General features: G+C 28.0%; 2 protein-coding genes across 2 annotated transcripts in view; both read left to right on the top strand.

Annotated features, from left to right (window-relative positions):
- The window catches only part of LOC108689888, a 23,973-nt gene extending 20,264 nt beyond the window's left edge, over positions 1-3,709 (top strand). The window contains 3 exon segments of the mRNA XM_018196843.1: positions 2,875-2,974; positions 3,317-3,472; positions 3,656-3,709. Coding sequence (XP_018052332.1) covers positions 2,875-2,974; positions 3,317-3,472; positions 3,656-3,709 — 310 coding nt within the window.
- A 1,928-nt stretch (positions 3,710-5,637) lies between these two features.
- LOC108689911 (spatacsin) overlaps positions 5,638-13,311 on the top strand; it is an 8,048-nt gene continuing 374 nt past the window's right edge. Inside the window, exons 1-21 of the mRNA XM_018196869.1 lie at positions 5,638-6,003; positions 6,130-6,296; positions 6,367-6,723; positions 6,825-7,625; positions 7,687-7,859; positions 8,070-8,341; positions 8,410-8,580; positions 8,643-8,858; positions 8,939-9,130; positions 9,201-9,320; positions 9,401-9,575; positions 9,658-9,881; positions 10,605-10,765; positions 10,838-11,156; positions 11,229-11,397; positions 11,494-11,886; positions 11,952-12,104; positions 12,187-12,335; positions 12,413-12,520; positions 12,597-12,890; positions 12,974-13,293. Coding sequence (XP_018052358.1) covers positions 5,722-6,003; positions 6,130-6,296; positions 6,367-6,723; positions 6,825-7,625; positions 7,687-7,859; positions 8,070-8,341; positions 8,410-8,580; positions 8,643-8,858; positions 8,939-9,130; positions 9,201-9,320; positions 9,401-9,575; positions 9,658-9,881; positions 10,605-10,765; positions 10,838-11,156; positions 11,229-11,397; positions 11,494-11,886; positions 11,952-12,104; positions 12,187-12,335; positions 12,413-12,520; positions 12,597-12,890; positions 12,974-13,293 — 5,216 coding nt within the window. The 5' untranslated portion in view covers positions 5,638-5,721. The remainder of the gene's footprint in view (positions 6,004-6,129; positions 6,297-6,366; positions 6,724-6,824; positions 7,626-7,686; positions 7,860-8,069; positions 8,342-8,409; positions 8,581-8,642; positions 8,859-8,938; positions 9,131-9,200; positions 9,321-9,400; positions 9,576-9,657; positions 9,882-10,604; positions 10,766-10,837; positions 11,157-11,228; positions 11,398-11,493; positions 11,887-11,951; positions 12,105-12,186; positions 12,336-12,412; positions 12,521-12,596; positions 12,891-12,973; positions 13,294-13,311) is intronic.

Raw genomic sequence — 13,311 nt, 5'->3', positions numbered from 1 at the left:
ACTTGCGCAACATACAAAAGGCTGGTAAATGCAACAGGTGCATTTAATGAACCTCCAATGTATTTTAGTTAGCGGTACAGTTGTGTGCTTATAGATGCGCATGTGTTGTTATATCCTCAATGAATACCTATACACATACTTTTCGCTGAATAAAGATCTAGACTTTGCATGCAAATGTGAACGAATTTACTTTAATATTAAATTCGTTCACTGACAAAAAATATTCTAAATTTAATAAATCATTTGTTAAAATAATATTAATTAAATATAAAGATATATTTATTTAATATAAAAATCATTAATTTAATTTGAATAATCATTTTATTTAGTAAATATTTGATTACTATAAACATTTAGTTGACTCTATTCAAATAAATATTTATTAATATTTAATACAGTTTTTCTCAATGTTGAAACAAGTTAGTTGTTTTGTGCCCATTCGCTTCTTTATCTAAATCCAACTCTAAGCATATTTTTATATAAATAATAAAAATTAAATTTTGTTAAAATTATATCAAGAAAACAGCTCTCACAAAATTAAATCAATATATCAAATAATCAAATATATCAAATAAAAAGCTTTGAGCCAAAGGCAATAAACAATATATTAACAATTACATATAATTTATATGCAAATGTTTCAACCTAAACACGAGGCCATTTTCAATGTTAATAAATTAATATTAAAACCGAATGAAAACTTCGTCCGAATTACTTATCATTCATTGTATCCAAAGATTAATGGCCTATACCAACAACTGTAGCCTTTGTGTAAATTGTAAATATGTTCTTCATAATTTAGGAATTCGATGAAGGAGCAAGTAATGCACAGGACATAGTCATTCCGTCATTGAATATGATATTAGTGGAATGGATCTTAGTGTAATGTAACTGTAACTCTGGCAGGAGAGCACGATCTTCACATATTATATAATAATATATAGAATATTTGATAAGTACGATAAAACTCTCGCATAGGGGTAGAGCGAACTAAACTGAATCAAAAAGTCTTATCATTTTATAATTTTCGCAACAAGATAAGATAGATTAATTCACTAGACTAAAAATCGCCGAATATTGGTTTTCAATAATTTTTTATTAATTTTACAGATAAACAGCAAATAACAAAAATTGTTCATTTTCTTCTCATAGAGTTCTGAAAATTTTTTCAGAATTTTTTAATGCCACACTTTCTCATGTTGGTAAAAATAAGAAAATGTAATACTAAAAAGTTGATAAAAAATTCTGAAAAAATTCTTAGAGCTCTATGAGAAGAAAATAAACAATTTTTGTTTCTTACTGATTTTTTATAAAGTTAATAGCATTTGAATAAAAAATTATTAAAACCCAATATTCAGTTTTTAATAATTGATATCTTGTCAACTATTGCGAAAATTGCAAAATTGCATAAAAGGCTTTTCGACACAGTTTAGTTCGCTCTATCCTTATGCGAGGATTTTATCATTATTTATCAAACACTGTATATAATTAATCTCATAAGACGTTTCAAACTGTTTTGCAAAGAGTTAGAAATGTGTTGAATGCTGAACATCATTATTTAAAATCCTTAATTAATCCATTATGTAAATCGTTACTAAAAATCATATTAAATAACGACGTGTATAATACGTTTCATCAAATTCTTTGTAACAGTTTGAAAATGATCTTATGAGATCAATTGTATATATTATAACATGTGAATATCATGCTCACTCCTGGTAAAGTTGCGTTACACCAAGATCCATTCCATCAATATTATATCGACGCCTGAACCGTAGATAGTGCTATGTATCGAAAAAACATGAAGAAAGATCTCTGAAATATCTCTGTCAAGAAATGAATGAAAAGCGGTTTATATTGCATGAAGACTGGTTTATATCGGAACACATAGTACATCGAGATTTATATCGAGAAAATAAGAAGGACAGTTCAAGTCACATAAAATTAGAAGAATTTATATAGCGCAATATTCACTACTCATTCAAATTACATAAAGTTACGGAAAATTAAATAATATATAATAAATGAATAAATGAATAAATAATATATGAATAAATGAGTGCGAGAAACAGGAAATCAAGAAACTTGAGAAACTTGAAAATCAAGATGATTCTCGTTTTCAGTCATATTATAAAATTTATAAAAAAAAAATATATTGCGCTATATAATCTCTTCTTTAATGTCATGCAATTTGAACCGGCTTGAACTGTTCTTCACTCGATATAATATAAATCATATTTCGTATGCGTTCTTTCGGACATTGACCGATCTTCATGCCTTATGCGAGATAGATCGCTTTTCATTCATTTCTTGACTAAATCTTTGTTTATGTTTTTCTCGATGTAGCATGTACGACTCAGGGATTGATATTCAACACACACACACAGACAGAATAACCACGATCATTATGCTCCTTCATAGAATTCCTAAATTATAAAGAACATATTTAAAATCTGTTTAACACAAGAGGCTTATTGATATAGGCCATTAATCTTTGGATTAGCAATTAGCAAGTAATTCGGACTAACGAAATTTTCATATCAATATTAATATTAATTTATTACATTGAAAACGTGTTTTTAGGTCGAAACGTTTGTATATAAATTATCTATAATTGTTTTTAATATATTGTTATTTGATTCAAAACTCTATATTTGATATATTAATTAAATTTTCTTACTATTACACAAATATTTTTAAAAAATTATATTATAAAATATTTTTTACGAATTATTGCAGAATAACAGAACTCTTGTTAAAAAATTTTCCTTTGTTATATTTGAATAATATAATCAACAAATCATTTTGACAATGCTGAGAATGGATTTATAAAAGTCAATTTCTCATGTGTAAGTAACAATGGATCTGTTACAGATTTTCCGCCGCCGTGGAAGGAATTCTACAGGAAGTATGTTTACTAGAATTCGCCAGTTCTATATTTACAATGTGTTTACCCGAATATTATTGTATAGTGGTGCGTTTAAATATATATGTATATTTAAAAAAAACAATGTCTTTTTTAAATCCTATATAGATTGAATTATTTATTTAAAATTTTCAATAGGACTGGCAAGATAGTGATACAGTAGGGCTAACAACTTATTTTCTGCTCTTTGTTTCATTTTGCTTCAACATGTACATATTATGTTATATTGGAGAACAACTCGTGGAGAAGGTATATTTAGATTTTAATTCATATAATTAAATATTTTAATTCTGTTAATTATGTGATTTTCGCGTGAGCATAAAACTGTAATAAAAAATGGATGAAATTCAGGACATATGTCGAGCATTTTTCGCAGATTTAATATTTCAGAGCAGTCAAATTGGAACGAGATGCTTCATGATACGTTGGTACCAACTGCCGGCAAAGTCGGTTCGCAGTCTAGTCTTAGTAATCGCTATGTCCAGCCATCCTATAAAGATCAGTGCTGGCAGAATGATAGATTTATCACTAGCGACATTTGGAAATGTAAGAAATTGCGAAATCAATGTCTAATGACAAAAAATTTTGAAGAAATAAATCAATATTCCAAAATTGCTTGTTTAAAAATGCCTTTACTTTTTTTTATATGTGCTCTTAATAAAAGAACTATAACTATCAGAAACTATAAATTACAAGAAAGTATTGTATTTTAATGCAATTTTTCATTAGGTATTCAAAACAAGTCTAGCGTACTTGAGTTTTCTTCGAACGTTAGTAGTATGAATATATTGAAAATGCTACGACAAACGTAAAAGAATATCAAAAATGATGACTCCTTCACGATAGAATACTCATAAATCAAACGTGAGCATTTTAGTAAAATAATAATGATATAATATTAATTTTACGTATCTAAAGATGATCTACTTTGCCAAATATCTCGTAAGTTTTAGAAGAAAATCTTTTAGATAAAAAACGTAATCTCAAGAAAATAATGATAAAATTAACTTCCAAAAAAATCAATTTTTCATTATCATATGAAGGTCATTGCCATGTTTTTAAATGAAATTATATAATTTTATATAATTAAAATAATTTTTTTCATAATATGATTTCTTTAATTTAATATACTGCACCTAAAAATATTAAAGTGAAATTAAGAAAAAATTAATAAGTTACGAAATATTTTATATAAAACGTTTTTCTTGTATAAGCGAATGTTAAAAAGAGGTTGATTTTTTCTCACAAAAATGTAAGTAAAAGAAATATAGCGTTTTTTATAGATTTTGATTTCATGAATACTAGTATAAATAATAATATTAATAAAAATAATGTTAATAAAAAGTTCGGGATCGATAGATAACACCTTTAGAAAAGTGAGCATGAACATGATATATATTTAAACAAATTTCAATATTCTTGCTTTTCAAGGTATTCCCGAAGTAAACCCTTTTTAATAATTTTATCATTCAAGAAGTCAAAATCTATAATACTATTTCTTTTACTTACATTCTTTTGGACAAAAGTCGGACCTTTTTTTAATATATCCTCCAAAAAAGGGCAGATTTTTGTCCAAAAAAATGTAAAAGAAAAATCATGATTTTTGTATTATTTTGACCTCCTGAATAAAGTCGGCGGAACACGATGCTTGTTTTCCTGCTGGATTAGAATCTTGCGACCGTATTGGCTGCGATATTGGCACTGATAGCCAACACGATAACAAGATAATCCAGCTAACAATCCAGCAGAAAAACAAGCATCGTGTGCTGTGAGCTTAAAATTATTAAAAAGTTTGTTGCATTTGAGGAACATCTTGAAAAATAAACAAGAATATTTAAATTTGTTTAAATATAATGTTCAATTTTCAAGGTATTTCCTATCGATCTCGAATTTTTTATTAACATTATCATATTCAGGAAGATGAAATCTTTAAAAAACGCTATTTATTTTCTTACACCTTTGTGGGCAAAAATCGACCTCTTTTTAACATTCTCTTTTATGGATTTTGAGATATATGATTGACAAAGTTCAAGTAGGAAACCCTGTATATATAATTATTAAAAAATCTTTTTAATTCATTAAGTTAAAATACAGATTCATAACAATATTATATTTATTAACAATATCATAAAGATTTAACAATATTATAACTAATGTTACTATATTCTACTTCTGTCCAATAGGAATCACATAGTAAAAACTGGGATAACTAGTCAGATGTCAGCCGACAGCTGATGATTTTTATCGATTGTTGGTTAAATTGTTGCTGTCAGAGAAGCCCGAATTGACAATGATGCTTTCCATGAACAACAAAATAAAATGTGATCGAAATATGATTAATATCCTAAATAAAAATATATAATTCGTGTAAATAAACAATTATTGTGATTGTATGAGAGTGTGAATGTAATGGTGTATCGATAACTGTACTACAGATTTTGCAACTTGTTTTTATTTTACCTAACCTTTCTATCTATTATATTGCACATTTTTCTCACGTAACAAAAATTTACATAATTTTATAATATTTTAACTTATTAAAAATGTATACTTATTATAAAAACGAAACAAACTGGTATATTTTGTAAACTATAATAATATGACGTAAATTAATCAAATATGATTTAACAATACAGTCTACAAAATTTTTTCCAATAGAAACTGGGTATATTATGAAAATGTAAAAACGTCTTAATTTCTTTCAGTACCATCTTTCAATATATACTAGACAAGATTTATAATTGTATTAAGATATCAGTACGTTAATAAATTGATGCGAAAATCATTGCTGCAAAATGTCTGAGAAAACGACAGTTGGTGGTATTCCTGTGGAGTGTCTAACTGGAGAATCAGCTGCAATATGGTCTGGCTGGCGTACACTAGGAGACAGAGAGCTTGTGAGAGAAGCATCTGCCAAGGGAACTCACATAAAACTAGCTCACAAATGTCTTGCACATAGAAGAAATTGTTCTGTAGAACAAGCATGTATATATTTTAACAAGGAAGTAGATAATTGGGTCGATGAATTATTAAACAAAAAGCAAGTTCACAGAGCTTCACATGTTTTAAAAAATATGGTGCGTTAAACATATTAATATATTTTTTCAAGATTGGTTATAATTAATAAAGTTTTAGTGATAACTTAATTTTAGTGATGACTAAAAAAATAATATATTTATATAGACGATAATTTTTGTTTATAGGAAAAAGATCCCATGGAACATATTTTTGTCGTTTCTATAAAGAGCAAGGATTCTCTTTTAAGGGACTATCTGTGTGAATATATGATAAATATTAATGGATTCAAGAATGAACATATTGCAGCATGGAATATTATCAAGTCAATTAAACAATATGAAGAAAAATGCAAGTAAGTTTGTGAAGATAAAAAAATGTAGTAGAAAGGAAAAATATATTGATATATTATCTTCTTATTTTAGAATTCAAAGTGGATTAAGTTCTTGTATATGTTTAGATGACATAATGAAGTTACCACAGAATATTGAAGAAGCTTTACGAACTGAATTATATTTTTCTTTGAATGATTCAGAAATTTTGGGAAATGTGTCAAGTAATATTTTGTGGGATTATTTATTGTCTAATAATAAAATTAATGCATTAAAGATATGGATTGATACAAAGTATAACCCAGATGATTCACAAATCTCAGATAAAATTGATCCTTATTTGAAATCATTGTTTATGAATTTAAATATTACACCTGATATGATTGACTATATAGATTCTTCAAATGCTGGTGATCTTGTAAAAAATCTAGCTAAAAATCATTTATGCAGGTATGCATATAATAGCTATATAATAATAATATTTAATATTAATCAATACTTTCTTTGCTGGTTTAATAAATTTAAAAAAAAATCCAATTTTTTAATTTTAGATACGGCATTTTTACAATAGAAGAAAAAAATGATTTGCAATTGATATTAAATCGTTCCTTTGGCTGTGGTATTACATTGGAAGAACTCAGTACAAAAATATTATCCTTAGCTTCCAGTAACATTAATAAAAAAGAGTTCTTGCAAAACATTGATTATCAATTGTGTCTTATAGATTGCTCGCAAAACTGTCATACTCAAGAAGACACTTTAAAACTTAAAAAATTCTTCAACGTTTTAACTGATATGTGCAATGCTCGAAATAATTATGAAAATGCGTTAATACACGGAATTGTGGGCTCGATTGATTATCTCTCAGACGATTTTAATGATTATCTGAAAACAAATTATTTAGTAAGCTTAGCACTAATATTTTTGCAATCATGGCAAATACGGAATGCGTTGTGTGCAAACTCTTTAGAAAAGAACACATTAATGAGAGATATATTTACGAATAAGACTGTTTTAAAAATTGACACACGTGTTATTTCTCAAGAAGTTCTTCAATATACACTTAGGCATACACCTGAGCTGCAATATATCATCGAAGATCAAAATAAAAAAGATGATATTACAATGTATGATTTATTGGATGGCTATAGAAATTTGAATTCGAAATCTGCATTCAAGTGGCGCTTCAAGAATGAGCCCATGCCTATTTTCACAAACGAAAAACTTGTTAAGAAATATGGACATCAAGAAACGCTAACATACGGTTATTATCTGAAAGAAGGTAGACCGAATATGGCTATGTACCATTTACACGCTCAAGTGAAATTACTTGGAAATGTATCTTCCCATAGGTTCGTATTCTTATGATATAATGTTCATTTTGTCATCGTTAATAATTAAAACATATTTTAGGAAATTCAAAGCGGCTTTGTATGCACATGTTCTTGCTTTGAGAAATTTAGATAAATCTGATATTGTATGCAGCTGTATTGCGTTCGTTGAGTTGCTGAAAATTGATTCGAATAATTTACGATTACATATAACTGTAGCGAAATATGTACAAGAGCAGTTAAACATTTCCATAGGTAATTGAGTTTATATAACTTATATGACATTCTAAAAAAATAACTATATCAATGTAATTCTTGCAGTATAAGTGTTAATATTACACCAATATGTTATGGACTAATACTATGAATTTTAAATCCATTATAATATTGATACAAAAATGGTTGAATAAACCATTCGAATCCATACCAGATGTTAAATTCATATCGATATTGTTTATTATATAGGGAATCTATTGGAAAATGTGGTGTATAAGAATCAAACTGATTTAAAGACTGTGATGTTGTATCTAGAACAGAGCTTCCAAAAATATTTAGCGGATAAAACTTTCGATAATGCGCAATTTGTTGAAACATTGAAAACGTGGGACATCATCGTACGCTTTGCGCGTGTTCACAACTGTGCGTTACCTGAGATATTGTTGAAGTATTTAGTAGATCATGACTTATGGTTCGAATTCGTTGCAGTCTGTGATATATTCTCTTATCCCAAAACTCAGGTACGAAACAATGCTGATTAAAATAAAGTGTTTGCGTAAAAATAAAACTCAAATCGATCACATACTAGGTGCTAGAAAACACCAAATTGTTCAAGAATGCGAACATACGGGAACATCTGTTAACGTGTTTAAGCAACGATAAACTTAGCAAATCTGAATCATATAACGAGAAGATGAGACCTCAAGATCCAAGACAATTATCATCAAGGCAGCATAAAAAAGTTGGAACGAAAGAAAATGTAAGATTGCTGTTGTTTCTTAATAATTTTAATTTCTGTATATAAATAATATTATTCTCTAGAAATCTCCAAAGTCCACTTCAGCCACATCAGAAATTGAGACAGACACAATTAGTACCAAAGATATTCCTAACAACTGCACCTTGACTTCTTCAGATAATAACTTATGGTTAACTATATTAAACTGTCATCAAAGTCAAGATCCACCTAGAGCATTAATTAATGCGTCTCGATCAAATTTAAGACCTCTGTTGACTGTCTTAGCTACGTGTTACGAGGTATTATTTTATTCCAATTGAGTACAGATCAGATTTTATTGATCTTTCATTTAAACGATTTAAAAATCTTATGTTAATAGCCGTCCTCTGTAATAGCATATTGCTATTGTTGGATGGTAATATCGACAGGAAGAGAGGATATACTTTATGATTACACAGAATGTCTAGAAAAACAAATATGGCCTTCTGATAAAGTATCAGAATTACTAAACAAAATGGTTCAATATGGTTACATTAAGACAATAAATCGAGCTTATAAAATTTTTATGCCTGTAAGTTTAATTAACTTAACAATGTAATATCTAAAGATTCTTCATTAAAATTGATGCTAATGCCTCGTAGGATAGTATTTTGAATCCATTCTTTGAGTTTCTAATGCAAGCAATCAATTATGGTGAATTCAAGGAAAATCAACAATATTTAATAGAATTTAAATCGCAATGTTCCTCACTTCAAACTAATGTACGTACATAATTATAATAAAATTATCCCAATATATTAGCTAACTTCAATGATTTTATTTTATTTTATTTTTTTTTTAGAAAATTGTGGATTGGGATAGCGTCCATTTTACGTACTTAAAAAACTTGTATTGGGTTGCAGTTGTTGCAACCCAATGCATTGTTACGGCACTCGGCTATGGTTTTCAAAGTACGTTTTTACGAGTAAAGTTTCTCGAAACGCTAATCAAATGTAATTTTTCTACAGATTTACCAGGTAAAATATCAATTTTTTTATATTAATCTATCTTATTAAATATAATTACAACAACTTGTAAAATTGTTATTGCATATTATAGTTGCTGTACCAGATTTTCAACGTTTGTTGGATATAATGAAACTTCTGGAGAAAACCAATGTGAAATTAAATTTCAGAGCTGTTATTCCAATCAATAATACATATAATTTTGATACAGAGATTCAAAGATGTATTAATGATTTAATAGCAATCGAAAATTACAGTACTGCCTTAGAATTAACATGCTACACCGAATTCAATTCATCCGAAATTATATTAGCACAAGTAATATTTTTCGAAATTTATCGAGAAATCAAACGCTACTTATATTATTATTTTAAAGAGATATGGGATGTTTGATAAGTATGGGTAAAATTCTTGCATAGGGATAGAGCGGACTAAAGTTGAATCGAAAATGGTAGAATCCTCTACCATTTTACAATTTTCGTAATAGTTAATGGATATTAATTAGTAAAAATAAATGATAATTAAAGGATATTAATTACTAAAAATAGCCGAATATTAGTATTTTTCACTAACTTTTTACTCAAGTATTATCAACTTTACAGAAAAAAAAGCGAGTGACAAAAATTATTTATTTTTCTATTATATCAGAGTTCTGAGAATTTTTTCGGAATTTTTTAGTAGGTACCACATTTTCTCATAATAGTAAAAATAGTTGCCAGTAAGAAAATGCAATATTAAAAAGTTGATAAAAAATTCTGAAAAAATTCTTAGAGCTCTATGAGAAGAAAATAAACAATTTTTGTCTCTTACTGTTTTTCTGCAAAGTTTATAGTACTTGAGTAAAAAATTAAAAACCAATATTCGATTTTTAATACCTAATTGATATCTTGTTAAATGAGACCTATTGCGAACATTGCAAAAGGACATTGTAAGAGGACTTTTCGACTTAGTTCACTTTATTCTTGCGAGTAGTTTTATCGTTACTTACCAAACACGCTGTATAACTATCTTATTATATTACTTTTGCTATATTATTTTCAGGCTCGAAATACTTTTAAACAATCTATAAATAAGGATGGTGAAGTAAATTCTGCCTTCTGGATGCAATGTGCTCAGGATTTTAATAAATACAAAATTTCACCTCAAATAGCCGTTGAATTTTTTGTCGAGCATGCCGAGAAAGTTATATCGCATAAAGAAAGGTAAATAATATTTCGTATAACATAACACTAATTTTATAATCAATTATTTTATAATCAATTATTGTTTTTTAGATATGAAGTTTTAAAATTGGCTTATGAGACTATGAAAAATGCTGAAATCGAGCAACAAACTATTGCTACTCTGGAAATGGCAATGTGGAAATCGTGTATTTTAGCTGGACCTGAAAATATAGAGTTCGACAATAATGATCATATTTTTAATAAATTAAAAACAGAGTTACTATCTGGTTTAGATAAATTACAAGTCACTTGCTCTTTGATAGATGAAAATGAAAAAAGTGCTGCAAATATTCTAATAAATAAATTAATTGATTTGGGAAAATTAGATATTGCCTTACGAATAAGCGTAATTTTTCATTATAATCACAAAGTAAATAATATTCTTTTATTTTGGAATTCATAGATAGACTACTGAATTTAAATAGCATTATATTTTTTATAGGATTTGCAAATATTGATGTTGTGTTTAAGTTTAGCAGAGGGTGAAATTTCACCAACGGACTTAACTGCGCAGCAAAAGAGTCTTTTAGAAGAAAAGAATCAGTACAAACAACAAAAATATGGATTTCTACGTAATCGCGGTCTGCAAAAATTTTCATCATCGTCATCCTGTATGCCTTGCTACTTTTTTAATATTGATAATATTTCTATATCCATCTAAAAATATTTTTCGATTTCTTTATATTTAATACATTTCATTTTTACAGTGAATACAATTTCGTCGATTGTCGAATCTAACAAAACAGATGATACGACAATTAGCAATCGTTATTTCCAAATGGAGTGTATTTCAATTTTAGAAAAATTATCGGAAATCCTCGCATATGGAAAAGAGACATGTTTCAGAATTGTATCGTGTTATAAACTTGCTGTACTTCTAGGGAAGACATATCAATCACTGTTAATGCTAAAAGATCCGATAAAATTCTTACAGGAGATTGTAGAAAGTAATATTGAAAATAAATTTGAGACTGCTAATGACATAATAATGTCTTACAAAATTAAAACAGCAAATGTGGCAACATTCTTGACTGAAAATATTACAATGCATATAAATCGTGCTATAGAAGGTAATTATGAGAAAAATCTGTATCTTTTGTGTCGAATAATTATCTCAATATTAAAAAATAATAATATATATATCTTCCAACAGACGATCAAGAAGATTTGATTTTTATGTGGGGCTATTCCTTGAATTCACATTTTCATTTAATAATGGAGCTTTGCAACGATATCTCATTATTAGGTTTAAAATTGTTAAAGACAGCACAATCATTGCTGGAAAAATATGTTAGTACTCACGACGAAAAAAAAAATGGTAAAAAAATTTACGATTTACTTCAATTACATTATTTGTAAGAGATATGATAATATATATATTTCTATTTATTGCGCTACAGTTTTAAGATTAAAAACAATAGTGGAATTATTGATAAGATCTCACGACTGTTTCACGGCTTCTTGTAACATGGAAGGAATAGCCTCAATATTACGAAAATGTCAGAGCCTCGCAAATATGTTGCAAATCTTAAAATACTGGGCGTTACTGGTATTTATTAATATTTTATTTTATTAATTACTCTCCAAAATTATATAATTGAGTCAAATCTTTTTTTATATTGTTAGGTTCGTCTTGTAACCGGTGTTGGTCGATTTACCGAAATGAATTACGTGTTCCAAATCTTGAAAGAAAACGATCAATTCGAGTCTTTATTGGGTCAAGGCTTGGATAAGGTATCATGCTTGTACGATATAATAGACGCACTTTTTTTATAATCTACTAAAAAACATTTGCATTTCAATTGTGCAGGTTCCGGGTCTAAAAATGGCACTGCTGGAATTCTTGAAGCGTCAATGCCCAGAAGACAAAGAGCTGTTTACTTTAGTGGCACTTCATTTCCGCTTGTATTACGAAATCGCACTCATGTGGGAAAATGAGTCGAAAGAAATAATCACAAAATTAATATCTGACATATTAAAAGAGTGCGGGAAGGGCATAATTGGGATTCCTATAGAAATAAAGTTTACTCGAAATGATAATGTCTTAAAACAATTACAATTAGCTGTAATTAACTTTACTCATGCTACTCAATATTATTTACAGGTAAAAAAGAAATGAGAAATGCATATACATTTCACTAGTATTATCATAAAAAATAACATATAATTTAATAATTTTACTTCTAGGATAAGAAACTAAATCTTGCTAGTCAATGTTCGCACCAAGCCCAACTTGTTGCACTTCAAATTGGACTGTTAAACACAGTACCACAGAATCAGCAAGCAGTATGTCTACTGAATTTGAAAAGCGACGAATTAGAGAGAATATTGTGTCACATCTTGAACTTTTCTCAAGCTCTTATTGTTATCCGTGCTTATAATTATCACGTTGATTGGGTTAATCTTATTTATCATCACTGTATTCTTAAAGGAGATACGGGATATCTCAAAGAATTTTTGACAGTTATCAATCTTACGCCTATGATTGTAGAAGATTGTGCGCGTAGGTAAGTTCAATGATCTGT

The sequence above is a fragment of the Atta colombica genome, unplaced genomic scaffold (assembly GCF_001594045.1).
Source record: "Atta colombica isolate Treedump-2 unplaced genomic scaffold, Acol1.0 scaffold281, whole genome shotgun sequence".
In the NCBI taxonomy this organism is placed as follows: Eukaryota; Metazoa; Arthropoda; class Insecta; order Hymenoptera; family Formicidae; genus Atta; species Atta colombica.
Note: the sequence above shows the minus strand (reverse complement) of the source record. Positions and strands in the feature narration are given on the sequence as shown.